At 36.0% G+C, this 15,490-nt stretch overlaps 2 protein-coding genes across 2 annotated transcripts in view; one reads left to right on the top strand and one right to left on the bottom strand.

The window, feature by feature from the left end:
* Nucleotides 1-15,490, bottom strand: part of LOC114883104 (cadherin-99C) — a 111,791-nt gene that overhangs the window by 72,199 nt on the left and 24,102 nt on the right. The gene's annotated exons all lie outside the window — the stretch shown is intronic.
* Nucleotides 8,819-11,616, top strand: LOC114883106 (uncharacterized protein C15orf61 homolog). The gene is made up of 4 exons (XM_029200540.2): nt 8,819-9,048; nt 10,025-10,222; nt 10,658-10,901; nt 11,421-11,616. The coding sequence occupies exons 2-4, from the start codon at nt 10,121-10,123 to the stop codon at nt 11,546-11,548; spliced, it is 474 nt and encodes a 157-aa protein (XP_029056373.2). The 5' UTR covers nt 8,819-9,048; nt 10,025-10,120; the 3' UTR covers nt 11,549-11,616.

Below are 15,490 nucleotides of genomic sequence, written 5' to 3'. Positions count from 1 at the left end.
TACGCCCGTATTGTCTCCTGCAATTCTCACGGAATTGCGCGACTGACCTGGATTCACGGTTTGCGTTTAAGCCGTGATGAAACCCACCGTAATGAGACCACAATATCATGGTAGTCCACCGTGTGGACGTCATTCTGTAATCTGCCCATGATGCACAAAACTGTCCTCGTTATCGTGTTCTCGTTATTGTTCACTGTAAACTTCGTTACTAAACTGATAATGCTGGAAGAACTGACGTTCTAATACTATTAGCACTTAGAATGCACCTGCTTTCTTCAAAACAAAACTTTATTTTCATTGGAAACTTAAAGACCACCTGGAGTAGATAAGAAATTTATTTTTAAGTGACAAAAATATATTTAATAAAAAGAAACTTAAAATTTCTCTTAAAAAAAAAGAAATATGAGAATGGAGAGTACCTACACCATAACATATCACATATTTATGTAGGAACGTGTATAGCTTTATTAAAAAATTTTGATTGAAAAAAAGGAAACAAATAAATTTTTTGAGCTGGTCAAGGTTATCTAACACTTTAAATTAAAATTATCATTTGTATCATTACAAAATATTACAATGCAATGATTTTCTTTCATTTCATGCGATGGCAAAATAACTTCTCAAATAAAATCCACCGCAATATCCCAGAAATGTCGTGAAAATGTTAGAAATGATCACAGTGGGCTGTATATCTTCCTTTATATCGAAACGAAATAAAATTGTCTGACGTTCAACGTTTGCCGAGGTATTCCTCTCGATATGCTTCACGAAATAGGCACAAAAGCGAGTTCGAAACATTTATAACATTCCTCGTCTCTATATGTCAAGATTTCTATTCCTTTGAAGGATAAAATATGTGTAATGTATTTTTCCTTTAACATAAAGAATCCTATGCATTACTTTAAAATGGCAAAGTATTTTTATAAACCAACATTTAATTTGCACCTCCGTGCAACCAGTCAAACTTTCACGTGAAACGATAAATATGCAAGTGGGTTACATGTGAAAATTGAAATTGAAATTGAAATAGGAAAAAGCAATTAACACGGCCAGATTTTCTGACAGATTACGGTAAATACATTGAAAATTAGAAACTGGAAAATTTGTTATCTGAACAATCTTTAACATTGACCTTAATTAAAAGCGCCTTAACAGGATCTCGTTAATTCTTTAATCGTTTATCAAGAAATCGGCATTACAATTTATAAATTCTATAATAAATAACTGACAGAGTGCATTAAAATTTGCATCGTGAATTTTTAATAATTTTGTAGAATTTCAAATGTTTCTACCATATGTACCAGTCACTAATTACAATTTGCAAATTGATCGTTCCATTGCGTGACTACCATGTTAAATTGAGTATAAATAATTTTCGCGTTACTTTGTTTTATTACATATTTAAATATTTACAAGGATTCGTTGTAACATAAATTTCTTATGATGCTACGTGTTTGTTGAATTCCAACATACTTTTTAGATGGGAAGCCTATGTGATACCTCAGTTTTTATAACACGATAAATACTTGATAGTTCGATGCGCCGAAGGTTAATACTTGATGAAGAAACCACAAAAACGGAGGTAGTGATTTCTAAACTTTCTCTCGTCAAAGCCAGATTAGAAAAAGAATAGCGTTTTCTCTTTCGAACGGTTGGCACCTGTTCAATGAAAAACACTGTTGAGGAAACTGTTTTTTAATCATAGGGATAGAAAATTCTTCGTCGACTTCTGTTGTGCAACTTGGGAAAAAAATATAAATGATTTGAGAAAGTAAGATAAGAATGCTGGAAAAACTGAATGCTCTACAAACATTGCACAAAACAATTAAAGAAGAATATCACTACAAAGTTAAAAATATGTGTTTTTTGAAAATGAAAATATTATAAAATACAAAATTAGGTTGAAATCGAATCTCTCTCCATGGTCTGATAAAAGCAATTCTAGCTTTATATGTTTTCAAAAATTGATTTAAATAAAATTGTATTTCACGTTATAGTGTTGGAAATACTACTAATTAAGCTGTCCACAAGAGCATGTTTAATACCCACAACGCTACATACGTTAATGAGGAACTTTTAATTCGGAAAAGTTAAATAAACCAATGAAAAGCTTGAAACTAATCGCAGGATGAGTATGCACTGCAACCATTTAAAGCCTCAAATACAACCGCCTCAAGAGAGCAGGCTTTGAAATATTCTACTGGAACATATATTTGTTTCAGAGTTTCGCTAACCCTTTTAACTACAGTTTAGTTGCCACAGAGTCAATTTAAATTTGCAGAAATGGAAACCGCTGTACATTCATACGTTTAAAAAAATCGATTAAAAAGCATTTTCAACAAATTTTTAATTAAAATTCGGTTTTAAACGTGAGAATTTGTAAAAGTGATTCGAGAATGTAAAATGATTATTATCATGTACAGCTACTAAGAAATGAATAAAATTGAGAAAAAAAACTTTTGACAAAATTATTGAACATAAAAAGAGTATTAAAGCAAGCACGTAAGTAATCCAGCTAATTAATTTCGCATTCATTTCAAATGAAAGGAAAAACCAATCCAATATTCAGTTCATAAAAGCGGCTTACGCTAATGAAATATTATTAAAACCTGCAAAATTCCATGTCATAAAGAAGTACTTAACGTAGGTAGATCTAAATTATTCCCATATTTTAAAGAGAAATACAGGATGTTCCAATTATCATGGAACTATTAAGAAGGGGTTGATTTCTCTTGAGAAGATTGAAAAGAAAAAGAAAAAGTTAAGGAAGAATTGAAAAAAGTTTCTCTTGAAATGTTAACTGAAGTACATGTACTGTTTTGGTAATTCATGATTAATTATCACAGAGAATGAACAACTATTTCTTCGAATTCAATGTCGGCTGCCCTTATTCGGAGATTCGCGTTTAAGAACAGAACCTGTTCGGACTTTGATACTTTTCATGCAGTACGTTTCCTTGGTTGGCGCTCGGAATTCACCAAATCTTTCGTCACAAAGGCGGTGATCAATAAAAGACCGGCGCACAAAGCGAAAGTGATTCAATTTTTATGTGGCGAAACCACGAAACCATACGGGGTGTGTTCACTTCGATTCGATTCTATTGTGACCACCATAGAAAAAACGGCTGTTCATTCTGTGTTCACGATTTTAGGGATTCGAGAAGCTAAAATGCGGTCGTCTTTTCAACGATTCCGTGAAAAAGCGTAAAATTGTACAGCTGCGTAAGTTAAAAGAGATTGCGTGTGAAAATATTTTACGTGTCACCTTAATTTCGACCACCCTTTGAAACTTACATTAATGATCATCTGGGGTACAAAATTACCCCCTTTTTTTCTCAGATTCAACTCAAACCACTGAGATAGATTCCACGTGTTATGAAACATCCTATGTATAGACGATGTCAATACTTCCGGAATTCGAAACAGAACCGAAGAAGCCGATGCGGCGCGTCGTGGACGAAACTCGCGCGCGTTTATCGTTCTTCTCACGAGGGTAGCGATCCAGCGAAATTTTATGACTTGAAATTCCAGCGGTTCCAGGTTTCCCGTCAGAACTTATGTGGCACAGCATTCGCACGTGCAGAAACACGAGGACGGGCAGATGCTCTACGTACAGCCGAGTAATTATCTCTGTCTAGCCGCGTTGCGCTCGCCGTCTATCGTCGATTAGAAAGGATTAAAAGCTGCTCGTGCCTGAGGATAACGACCGGAAAAGGAGTTCTTAAGGAACAGGCATTCCTATCTACCTATCACGAATCCCGAGTAACATCGATAATAGTAGAAAGACCGCGAGAACAATACGTATTAATGCGGCGAACGGAAAGGGAACTGTATAAGCTAGCTTTCGTACCTTTCCCTTAGCTACTGCTACCATTCGATGCAGGCATTTTTGAAATTACAGAAATTCTTTGGTTAAAGCGTTAAATGTTATCGGAGGCCGTTAAAAATTCCAAATTTTTCATAATTGAAAAATTAGCATTATGCTGTTAAGTATGCAATTAAATTATTTTGAAAGAAAATTAAAAATGAAGAATATTCTGAGTACAAATATTTAAAGTATAATAAACACTTTAATCTCAGCAACGTTTCCCACCATTATCAATATCCTGTAACAATTTCAATCTGGAAACACGATAAGCACGTTCTATAAAGTCGGACTGAAATTAAGAGTTCGTTGCTGATTCGATTTTCTCCGTGCTTCGAATATCAATACAACAGCTTGTATCGACAGAGAGGCCGGTCTCCAATAGGAGAAGATTAAATTATCATTAAATAACGGTCGTGCCCTATCAGAATCCGATAGCTGAGACATAATCAGCAACGAAACTGGGTTAACATTGACGGCTATTCACAATTTACCAACAGACTATCCATACATCTTCTGATGAAAAGGTGTACACGTGTGTGCGGATACAAATATTTTGCTTCATCATCCGGTAAACGCCAATCTATACTCGCATAACTGAAAGGTCGTTCAATACTGTGTACCCATTAGAGATACTCCATACTGTAATTATGTATTTGAAAATTTCGATCCAGTCGACCGTAATGAACATGTCGACAGCGATGCAAATTGAATACATTTTGCTTTCTATGAAACGTGTTTGTTTTAAAATATTTACTACGCTCTACTAAACTCTTATTTCTTTTATTGTACTGTGCACTATATGCTTTGAAATAATAAATCAATTTCCATTCACTGAAAAATTGCTGATTGTATAATAAGAAAGCGAACATGAAATTTGAAAAAACTCGGAATATCGTTCATTTGAATATCTTTCGACGAAATGATACAGTCTATTGAACCGGGAGGTAAGTCATCCTGGAAGAATCGTGAGAGTCAGCTCGGTTGAGTTTCAAGAAGGTTGTACTTAAGAAACGGTACACACAGTGTAACATGCATTTTGCCGTTGCTTCAACCCCATTCCCGTGCGAACGTCGAGACAAAAGAAGGGAAAAAGAGGAAGAAAAGACGGATCGTAAGACGGAAACTAAATCCGTCTGTGACTCTTTTCGTCGGACTGAACGCTCGTCTAACCGCGAACCGCACTGTTTCGCGATACCGCAAACAACGAGTAAAAAAGATGCTGCCATCCGGCTTGGAGAGCCCTCTCATTAAATCCTTGGCAACAAATTTCATTATGTAAACGCGACGTTTCCAAGCAAACGCTGTTTTCCCGATTTTTTTCCACCTCTCGCCCGTTCCCGTTGAAAAGCGACGAAGGCGCCAGACATTTCTTGGCATAAAAATTACATTTCGAGCCATGGGAATTTTCGAGTGCCGCGAACAAGTTCGCCTCTAAAAGTCTCTGTTTCTCTCTGCCTTTCTGTCAGCAACGCTTTAAATTATGGTAATGCATGGCTGACCCTTCGAGCCGCTCGTGGTTCAACTGAAAAGTGAACACCGGAGAACTAACTTCTTGGATATAATCGTTAGAAAGCACTAAATGGACGCAACGGACACGATAATTCATGAGCGGGGAATAATAAACGAGGAAAGGATGTAGAAACGAATTTGTGTTCTTAATCCTGGTGAAAGTTTCAAAAGGATAAACTCGTGCGAATCGTTACTGTCTGCGACTCTAATGATTCCCATAGAAGTAACGTCGTTGGATAAATGACAACCAATTTCAATCGCAGTGGGTCATTCTTTATTGAAACAAACGAAGTGCTGTTTAGATTATGAATAAGAATGATGATTAGAAAAAATTACTTGAATAAGCCATATTTTTAAATACTAGACACGATGCTGGTATGAAGGTTTAAGAGAATAAATTTTTGAAGTTAAATATAAATGATATTAAAAAATAATTTCGTATTTTTCTATCTACCTAACAAAGATATGCAATGCCATGTGGGAAAATAATGGAGTTGCATTCTTAGGTGCATCGTTGCACTTACGAAAAACTAAGTTTATAGAAAAATTTTTCCCTTTGCAATTTTCTTCTAGTTTGAACCAAACTCGAGTTATATCAATTAGCATTCCAATCAACCAGACTGTGCAAATTAACATATTAATTTTTTATCTAAATCTCAAAACTTGCACTCTAAATTTTATTCTCTTTTTTTCATGTAAATACGAGGCAAATTCATATGCATGATTCACAATGTCTGACCGCCGTTTTTATTCAAGGAGGAGTCTCAGACGCCCCTTTTAGGATCCCGTTACCCGGGAGAACCTACGCGTCCTGACACCTGCGATTTTTAATTCCGCACGGACCCCATTTACAAAACGTGCATCGCTCATAATGAAGAAGAAAATCTAACCAACGAACCGTATGGCCGTTAGATCATTTATCTCGCGGAAATCGTAGACTCTCATCAAAGTAAGTAACGCGTTGCCTGCACCACCGTGCTCATCCCCCTCTGCTGTTTCCTGCGTATTCGCGAATGTGCAACCATACACGAACAAACGGTCGCATATTGCAGAAGAATATATCCGTCGGTATAGGCGTAAATACGCGCAAATAGAGTGTTCCAGAAATACAAACCGCCCCGGCAGGATCGTGTTCCCGCGAAATTCTTAAACAGCAATCCTCCGGCTCAGTTATGAATCCATGGATATAATTACGGGCAGCAAGGGACGAGGAAACTTTATTGCAACGACGAGCCATTTCGAATAGGAAAATAGCATGAAACTCGGCTGTTCCACCTGCTTTCTCTATTTCTATAAAATTGCTCTATATTTAAATTGGAAAAGACGATCTTGGAGGAAAATTGGTAGAAGTATTCCGGTTAATTGATCATTAACCTATGGAATATTCATTTAATAAGATAACGATCTATGAAATGGAAAATAAAATACTTTTACCCTTTAATTTTATCGGTACCCTTTCGGTCGAATAAAATGAACGATTGGCCGTTAATGATAACATTTATCGTAAACTGCAAATCACGTCTATCATGAATATTTTCACAGCCAGGTGATACTAATTTAAAACGATCTAGTTTTCAAGTGGGCGTACTAGTCCCAGTCCCGATAAATGAGACTCATTCGAAGTGAAAAAGTGAGAATTTTTATAAAGGCCCGGTCGATTAGCCCCGATGTAATCGTAGCCCTGGTATACCTGCAGGATGATAAGCGTTTCCTGTTCCTCGAGCCGGATTAGCACATCAATGTAATCCAATATGACAAGGATGCTTCTTTACGTGTTCTTAAGCATAGGGCTCGTGTCGTTTCTCCTGTCCCTCTGATAATACGACGGCTGGTTACCTGGCGCAGGGTCGTTCGTTAATGCACGAGAACGAACGTCCTGGCCGTGGTTATGTAAATAAATGTAACTCGAGACGTCGTTAATAAAAATCACGGGTAATTTATAACGTGTCGTACGAGCCGTGGCGATACCTTTTACGTGTAAACGATGTTGGGTGTGGTACGAACCAATTTTAATGGTCCTAACCCGATGTCTGTTGCTGATTTTTTTCTTTCGTGGAAAAATGAAACGACTTAACACTTTAAATACTACGTCACCGAGTGAAATATTACTTCTAATACTAAATAGATTATTTTAATTTAAATCGAACGATGCAATTTATTTATTGCGATAAGACTTTAAAATAATTGAGAGAATATTTACTATAAAAAATCAAAATTACTACTTGCAGAATTTCGATGAATTCAATGTTGCATTCAAAATGTTAAGGATGATTATTTGGGAACAGGACTTACCTGAAACAAACAAAAGGAAAAGATTGTTAGAAAAAAGGAAACATTATTGTGGATTATGTTAGAAGTAGTCACACAATTGATGTTTCAATAAAAATTCATTTTAATTCACATAAATTCTAAAATATAGTATCACGTGTAACTTATAGATTTTCTGTATGTCAAAAGGCGGTCATTGTTACTTCGTTTCGAGTGTTGAATATAAGCATTACAAACGAGGATAAACGAGTAACCCAGGACAGTGTAAATCATACCCTCCCGCCGGAAATGTGATATCGATGCTGTTATCCTGTCAGCTTTAACAGTCTATTGTATTGGGTACATACTGTGACCCAAAATCATCAGTAATTTAAAAATTGAAGAGTTTCAAAGCTATGCATTGAAAATAAAATGAAGTAAAATACAAAAAGGATTTTATTGAATATTTAAATATTTAGAGAAATTGAATTTCTCACATTTTGAAGTTTATTTAAAATGAAATATTTTCACAAAATTTTATAATTTATCTTATTTGTCACAATATATATAATCATAAATGAAATGAAATTATGCACGTTTGAGAAATTATTGTACCAACAAAGTTATAATTGCTATTCTCATTATGTTAAAACTAAACCAATATTAAACATGTTAATGAAAGGCCATCCACTAATTGGTATATAAATAACATGTTTCCACTTTAATTAAGTTATTATATCTCAAATAATTTAATTTAAATAAATGGAAAATATAATATACTTATAAAAATATTTTGAGAAAATGTTACATAGATAGAATATTTCAATTACAGCAGATCAGATTGCAAAACAATTTATTTACTTGTACCTATTTGTTATTTGTTATTTACTCTCTACTGTGTACTTTTCTCTTTGCTATTCCCTATATGCAATCTGCCCTTAGTGTTTACTTTTCCGGCTTCCTATTTTATATTTATTAACACTGTTTACTACCCGAAAATTAATCAAAAATTCAATAATTATTATTAAAATACAGTCTAAACAGAAATTCTGCAGGCTGTATCTATTTACATAATTATATAAACTTCATTATATAAATATTTTCAATTTCCCTCTTCTGTAAATTTAAAAACATTTAAAAAACACCGCTCCGGAAGATCAATACTTCCGATGGTAGCGCCAGAACGTATACGTTTCCTCAGCCACATCAACAGCCATTGTGTACATAAGTTTCGCAATAAACGTGATAAATGGACACGTAAAGTGTACATATTTTATCTACGTAAAATTATAATAACGAAAAGAGTACTTGTACGAATGTATCTATAAAGAAACAACTGAGACAGTGAATTACGAAAGACGAAAATACCACGCTACCATCGTGTGCACCTCGAAGAAGCTGAGTGGTTTGCGCATGCGACGAAAAGTGAGTAACAGTGTTACCAATATGTGAATGATATAATAACCGCGATATTTCAAAATACAACTATAAGATTTATCAGTCCTTCTTGCGTTCCACGTAATTAAAACGTTGGTTCTATTTACTTTATTTCTGTATAGCGTGAAATTTGATATAATTGACGAATAACTTGATAAATTGCCTACACGAACTAAATTAATTTATGCGAGTTTCTTTTTATTCATTAATAATTAAATAATGCAATGAAAGCGGACGTATGTAATACGTTGTAATCGTAATTATTCAGAATATAATCGTTTTATTGTTAATTGAAGAAATTTAAACTTCCCTTCGTTATTTTACGAAATTAACACCTTGAATTTTTTTAATAATATATTAAATTTCAAGTCACCTAATTCCATATGGTGAACTTTGCTATCCCAAAATTTTAAGCAATTAGTTTCTCATACCTTCTTGAGAAATAATAATTTAATTAAGTGTAACTACATTTCGCAAATCTTTAGTTAATCAAAAACAGCGTTACAACGTTGAACAAGTAAGAATTCATAGTTCCTTTCGAAAGGATTATGAAAAATATTACGTCGCGATTGACTAACCCGTCGACAGTGAAAGCAGCGGGATCAGTCACCGAATAAATACCCATGCAAGCACAATCAATTACAATTCATCGTACTTTCACGGTTCGTGAGCGCGAAATAACGCTGCGAAACGATCTTCCGTTAGCCGATCGAATTGATCCTCGTTAACCTTGACATTTTCTGCGGACCGCTTATTTTATAAAGGTGGAATAAAGCGCTGTTCAAGTTACTTGCAAACCGAAGCCAGTGTCCTGAACGTTCCCCACACGATATCCCATTGCCACTTTTAAAAAGTAAATACCTATGTATCTATACTGCACAATTGTCCCGATTGCAGTTGCATGTATCTGTTATTTGCAAGCACACTTTATTGCGAAACTCAATTCTACAATTATTATCTGCAGGTACTTTCACCTAGTATTCGAGGGTCTGAGTCAGCAACAAGGAAAATGAGACTTTTCGGAAAGATTCTTTAATTGTGAGTAACAATCATTCACCGAATGATCCTGAAAGCATTTTCCGCTCGAAAGACACTGGTCGTTCGTCCATATGCTACCTGGACGAACGTTGCTTCGAAGAAAGCTAAGCCACTAGCTTCCCAGGTGAGTTTCGCCCTAATTTTTTCATTTGATTCCTCCTTTTCCGTATCGTCGATCGATGACAATGATCGTGTGCTCTTTATTGTCAAGCAATACTTGGGATACCAAGAATTTCAATTGCCATCGAATTGCAACCGACGACCGTGAGAATTCTTGTAATCGTCTCCTGATCGATCGAATCCTACGAATTCATTGATTCGAAAGGAATGCGATGTGTCGCATCGTGCGTTACATTATCGAGCTCCTATTTTCAATTCGACTCCACGGTTTCGAATGACATTTCGATTATACGACCGGTACGGTAATAGAACGTTAACGGTACGTAACGGGTTACGACAATGCTGTACGTGGCTGTAAAACGATCGAGGAAAGAACATTCATCCAGCAGATGGACCAGAGGATGCACAAAGTAACTCGTTGTCATTACGGTACAAACAGGTCTTAACGAGCTACCTGCTGCAAACGAACCAGCCACCGTGGACATCGTACTTCGTGAAGTATGCCGACGTGGTGAACGATCAAAGGGGGATGTCCCACTTCAATTGGCCGGTAGGCAGCAGCAATTACCACGTACTTAGAACCGGCTGCTTTCCATACATTAAATATCACTGCACCAAGAGGCCACGACAGGACCTCACCGTCGAGGACAAATTTTTCAAGGCGATCAAGCTCTTGAACCTTGGTATATAGGATACAATATCGCTCAGAAGTATCTGTCCATCTGTACTCTTTCATAGGAGCCGTTCATTAGATTGATTAACTCAAAATAGGCAAAAAATAGAAAAATCAAGTGTTCTGGTATTAAATTTTTAGGAAATTTCAAAAGTAAAATTAATCACTTTAACCTGTGAAGGTTTAATATTTAAAAATCTTATTCTTTTTTCCTTGAAAGCTAAAATTTAAATTTATTGTAATTTAAATTGACTAATTATATTAAAATTTAAAGATAAAATAAAAATTGGTTGAAGATGAACAAATACTTTTGAACAATATTGTACACGTACACTCTGGTATACTGTACAAGTATCTGAACGAAAAAGGATAAGCACACGCCACACCAATCGTTGTCCTTCTACATCAACGTCTCGTTTCATTGACACTTTTTCGTTCTGTAAATAGCGATGGTGAAGTTTCAGTGGCACGGCGTGTCGCCCCGATAACCGATCATTCGTTGCTTTATATTCGTTATCCGTACCATCAGGTATACCCACGTTGATGTACGGACTGGCAGCGACTTTGCTGGTCAGACACCAGGAGATCGTGAAAACAGCCCAAGGGGACGTGACGATCTACTTCTTGCTGCCCGAGGACAAGGGTTCCTTGTACTGATACAGCCATGCCAGTCGACATTAATTTGTACCTTATAATGTTCCTGTTCGATGTACAATGAACGTGAAATAAACAAGCTGTAGAGTTCGATGTGTTTATTTTATGTTCCTTTTTAATTTCAAAGGGTAATGAACAATTTTTGGAAAGTGAAGACAATAAAATTTCCTATCATAAAAGAAAGCTTTGGAATACTGAGTAAAAATTTACATTTAAATCAGAAAAAGAAATCTGACTTTCCTTAACACCTTAAATTTTACTATCCATTTCTAAGATTTTCATCAGATATCAAAAGTGGATTAAAATATCTCTTGTATGTCTTCTATTATATCTTTGACCCATAACATTTCCCGGTCATTATTTATGACAGATTCTAAGGAAAGAGGATAGGTGTAGAATAATTTCCAACATCCTCCCCATAGACTACAAGCAACCGTATCTTTCAACGCGAATGCATCCATCATAAAGAACAGTCAACAAGTCACTTAACGAAGTCGAAATCAATCATTCATGAATTCGTAACTCGTATCCTGCATTGGCCTTGTTTAAACGTAAGCACAGTTACAGAAACCCGCCCCATGACACTAATGTAAATCGTGTTAATGGTCCGCGAACGATTCCGCAGGAAACAAGGTGCAAACGTACAGAGTTGTCATTAACATAGCACTCTAATTGGCTACCCGTGTTCACTTCGATGATGTATTCGCATAAAACCGCGCTACCAGCCTGCCACATAATCATTCGATACGATAAAATCCATCCTTTTCCACCGGTGACATTTAACCGGGATTGTTTATGATCGCACGTGTTACGCCCTGCTCTAAGGTAACTGGTATTTAATTATAAATTCACATGTTGGCAACCTCGTGCTCGTTGCTTTATATACGAGTTCATACACGGGGCGAACGCCCACCGTTTCACTCTATCGACGTTTAACCCTTTCCTGCTCGAGGCGAGAAGAAATGAAGAAACTTCAAGTTCTTTTGTTGCAATGCTGCTGAAATGAGTTCTACGGAACGAATAGCGAAGACAAGAATTTTTCATTACTGGAAAATTGTTTTTTGGAGGATAGAACCTGACACTTTGATGGTCATTCGTGATTTCAATAAGTGGATTTCTAAATTATTATTTTTTACAAAAAATATGACTAATATTGAGTAGATATTACCATTAATTTTTCTAATTATCCGAAGAGAATTTAAAACGAGGATGAAAGCGTCACAAATAAAATATGATTCGTAATTGGCTATTTATTTAAAAGAATTTCTTATTGGAGCAAGTTTAAATCAATATGGAAATTGAATGAATGCGTTCGGAATATATGTATGGAACGATTGCTGGAGGAAAATGCATTCTTCCGTGGCGAATGATCGGAGCATAATTGATTCGAAGACAATAATGCGTGAAACTCGTGATTTACGTTCGATTCACGTTTGATACGGGACGATCGAGTTCTACGCCTTCGATGACTAATGTTCCTTTTATAACATCGGTTAAGGAGGAATACAATGGGTAGACACAATTGCAGTGCGCCAGTGCGACGTGACCACCTTCGTTTGACCATATTAATAATTCATTCGGTAAACAATTAGCTGTCAATTCGTGGGCAACTAAATTTGCGACCTCACCAAATATTTTGCTTCAAAATTACTTTATAAATTTTAATTAAAATTCTTGATACCTATAGATATTTCATCGGCGATATAGTATCTCTTGTTTACTGATCATTATCTTCTAGAGGGCCGGCATTTCTCTATTGAAAACTTGAATTTTCTTTACAAAAAATTTTGTTGCACGTTGCGTAAAATTTTCAAATTTATCCGTGGTCACTATAATGGCTACCTCGGTCTTCTAAAGATTAATTTAGAAATAAACGAGATTCGAGAACTGCAGTAGAACACTAACTATATGAATGAAGATAATTACATCAGTTAATATGAATCACTTAATTGACTAAGCAATTCGATTACTCAGACGTTCTATAACTAATTATATCAGGTAATCATGACTCCAATTATTTCTTACGAATGGTTCTAAAAATCCACGTTACTTGGCTTTGTATCATCATAACTCATTTACGATGATACGTAATGTTATATTAATGTTATATATTTGTACGTATTTCTTAACAATGTAATTGTTTAGAGGATGGCTTCTAATTACAATTCTAATTACAAGAATCATTAGAACTCTGCAATTTAATGCAATCTTTAAATCTCATTTATGAATCACAAAAAATCGTCATGATTCACTTCAACGTATTAATTGCCAGGTCATCCATGTGGGTGACGTTTGAATTTCCATAGAAATCCATCATCCATATCATTAGAGATCCTTTTACTCATCTAATTAGGAATTTGATACGATGTATAAGAAGAAAATAATGGAAAAAGCTTCCATCATCTTCAGTGTGAACAATCAACGCGTCCAACTTTTAAAATGATCCTTTCCTCTAGATGCTAATTAAAAACTTTCCTTTTCCTAAAGGAACTCGCCTATCAGTCAGAGCATCGTTAAATTATCGCAGCGGTTACACGCGATTTATGGGTGTATCAGGATGGTGAACCGAAGAGAGGCGGCTTTCTCGATATAGCCGAATAAAAGTATTAATTAACAGGTGGCTTTCACTGAGGGGCCTGAACGCGAGAAGACTTTCACCAACCTGTAGCCTGCAGCTCTGGTACGCGACACTGCTTGATCTTTGACCTTCTTGCATCGCTGCATAATGCTAAGCCGTTCAAATGGCTATCGCGATATCTCGAATCGAGCTATCAACCAGCCGGTACACGAAAGCATTGTGAAGAGACATCGCCCTTTGAAAACGACACCGAGTGTCCACGATTGGACGTGCTTTGTTGCCTCTATTCAACCTGAAATATGGCTTGTCATAAATATTCAAATATAACAGCTTGTACTTCTATTATAGCGCGTCCGGTATCTCTAACGCGTTTGTATAGGCTCCTTACCGGTAAGGAGCCCCGGGCAACTACCTCGAACACGAAGGAAGTTATATTTCCTTAAAAATGTTGCTTAATCCTTGTTCGGATAAATGATTTCCTCGCGCCATTATATCGCAACTCGATAACCTAATAATAAGTTAGCTAATCATTAACCAGCTGACTAACGATTCGTCGTTTCATTTATCAAGATTTTTCACAGTTTAACAGCCTCGAGAAATTCACACAGTTTGTGTAGGATGCATCGATCTGCTCCAAAACATGAATGTAATCCGAAGGATCGAACCTAGTGAACTGTTTCATTCCCATATCCTACTATCTAAGGATTATCATCGAACGCATTAAGCAGATTACACGAATATCCTTCCACACACGTAACGTCTGATCAAGATAACGAGATTTCTATAGTATTGGCAAGATTACCCGGCATAGAGGAGCTTCTTCGATCTAGTTCAATTCATGATACCCTGAGGGTGGTTGTGTTGCGACGATGCAATTCAAACGGAAATGAGAACAGATCGAATGGACAAAACAGGAGAACAAACAGGAAGGAGTAGACATTTTACGGGAGTTGTTGAGTCAGTTATGCAGTTACGTTAGATGTATTAAATTTACGTGACACGAACGTAATAGGACGAATAGGACGTACTGTTATCACCTCCAACATTACGCTCAAAAGTTTTAGGACACTTGTCATGCTTATTGTTAATCCTTTCCTTACAGTTTCCGTGGAGAAAAAGCTTCTTCCACGTATTTGTTTTATTTTTATTTTTTAAACGACTTTTGAAAAAGTAAGTCCTCCTCTTAGAGATAAGTCTTGGAGCATTTCGTTTTATTTTTTAACAGACGGTTAAAATCTTGAAATAAAATTGTGAATAGTATTAATATAATACACGTAGAGATGCAACAAGAATTCTGAATTCTTTTGGACCTACATGGAAAGCACGACCGCAGGACTACATCGGAAATCCTAGCGTCTTGACCAAGT

Source organism: Osmia bicornis, chromosome 9, assembly GCF_907164935.1.
Source record: "Osmia bicornis bicornis chromosome 9, iOsmBic2.1, whole genome shotgun sequence".
Taxonomy (NCBI): Eukaryota; Metazoa; Arthropoda; class Insecta; order Hymenoptera; family Megachilidae; genus Osmia; species Osmia bicornis.
The sequence above is the reverse complement of the archived record's forward strand: the minus strand, read 5'-3'. Positions and strand labels throughout refer to the sequence as shown.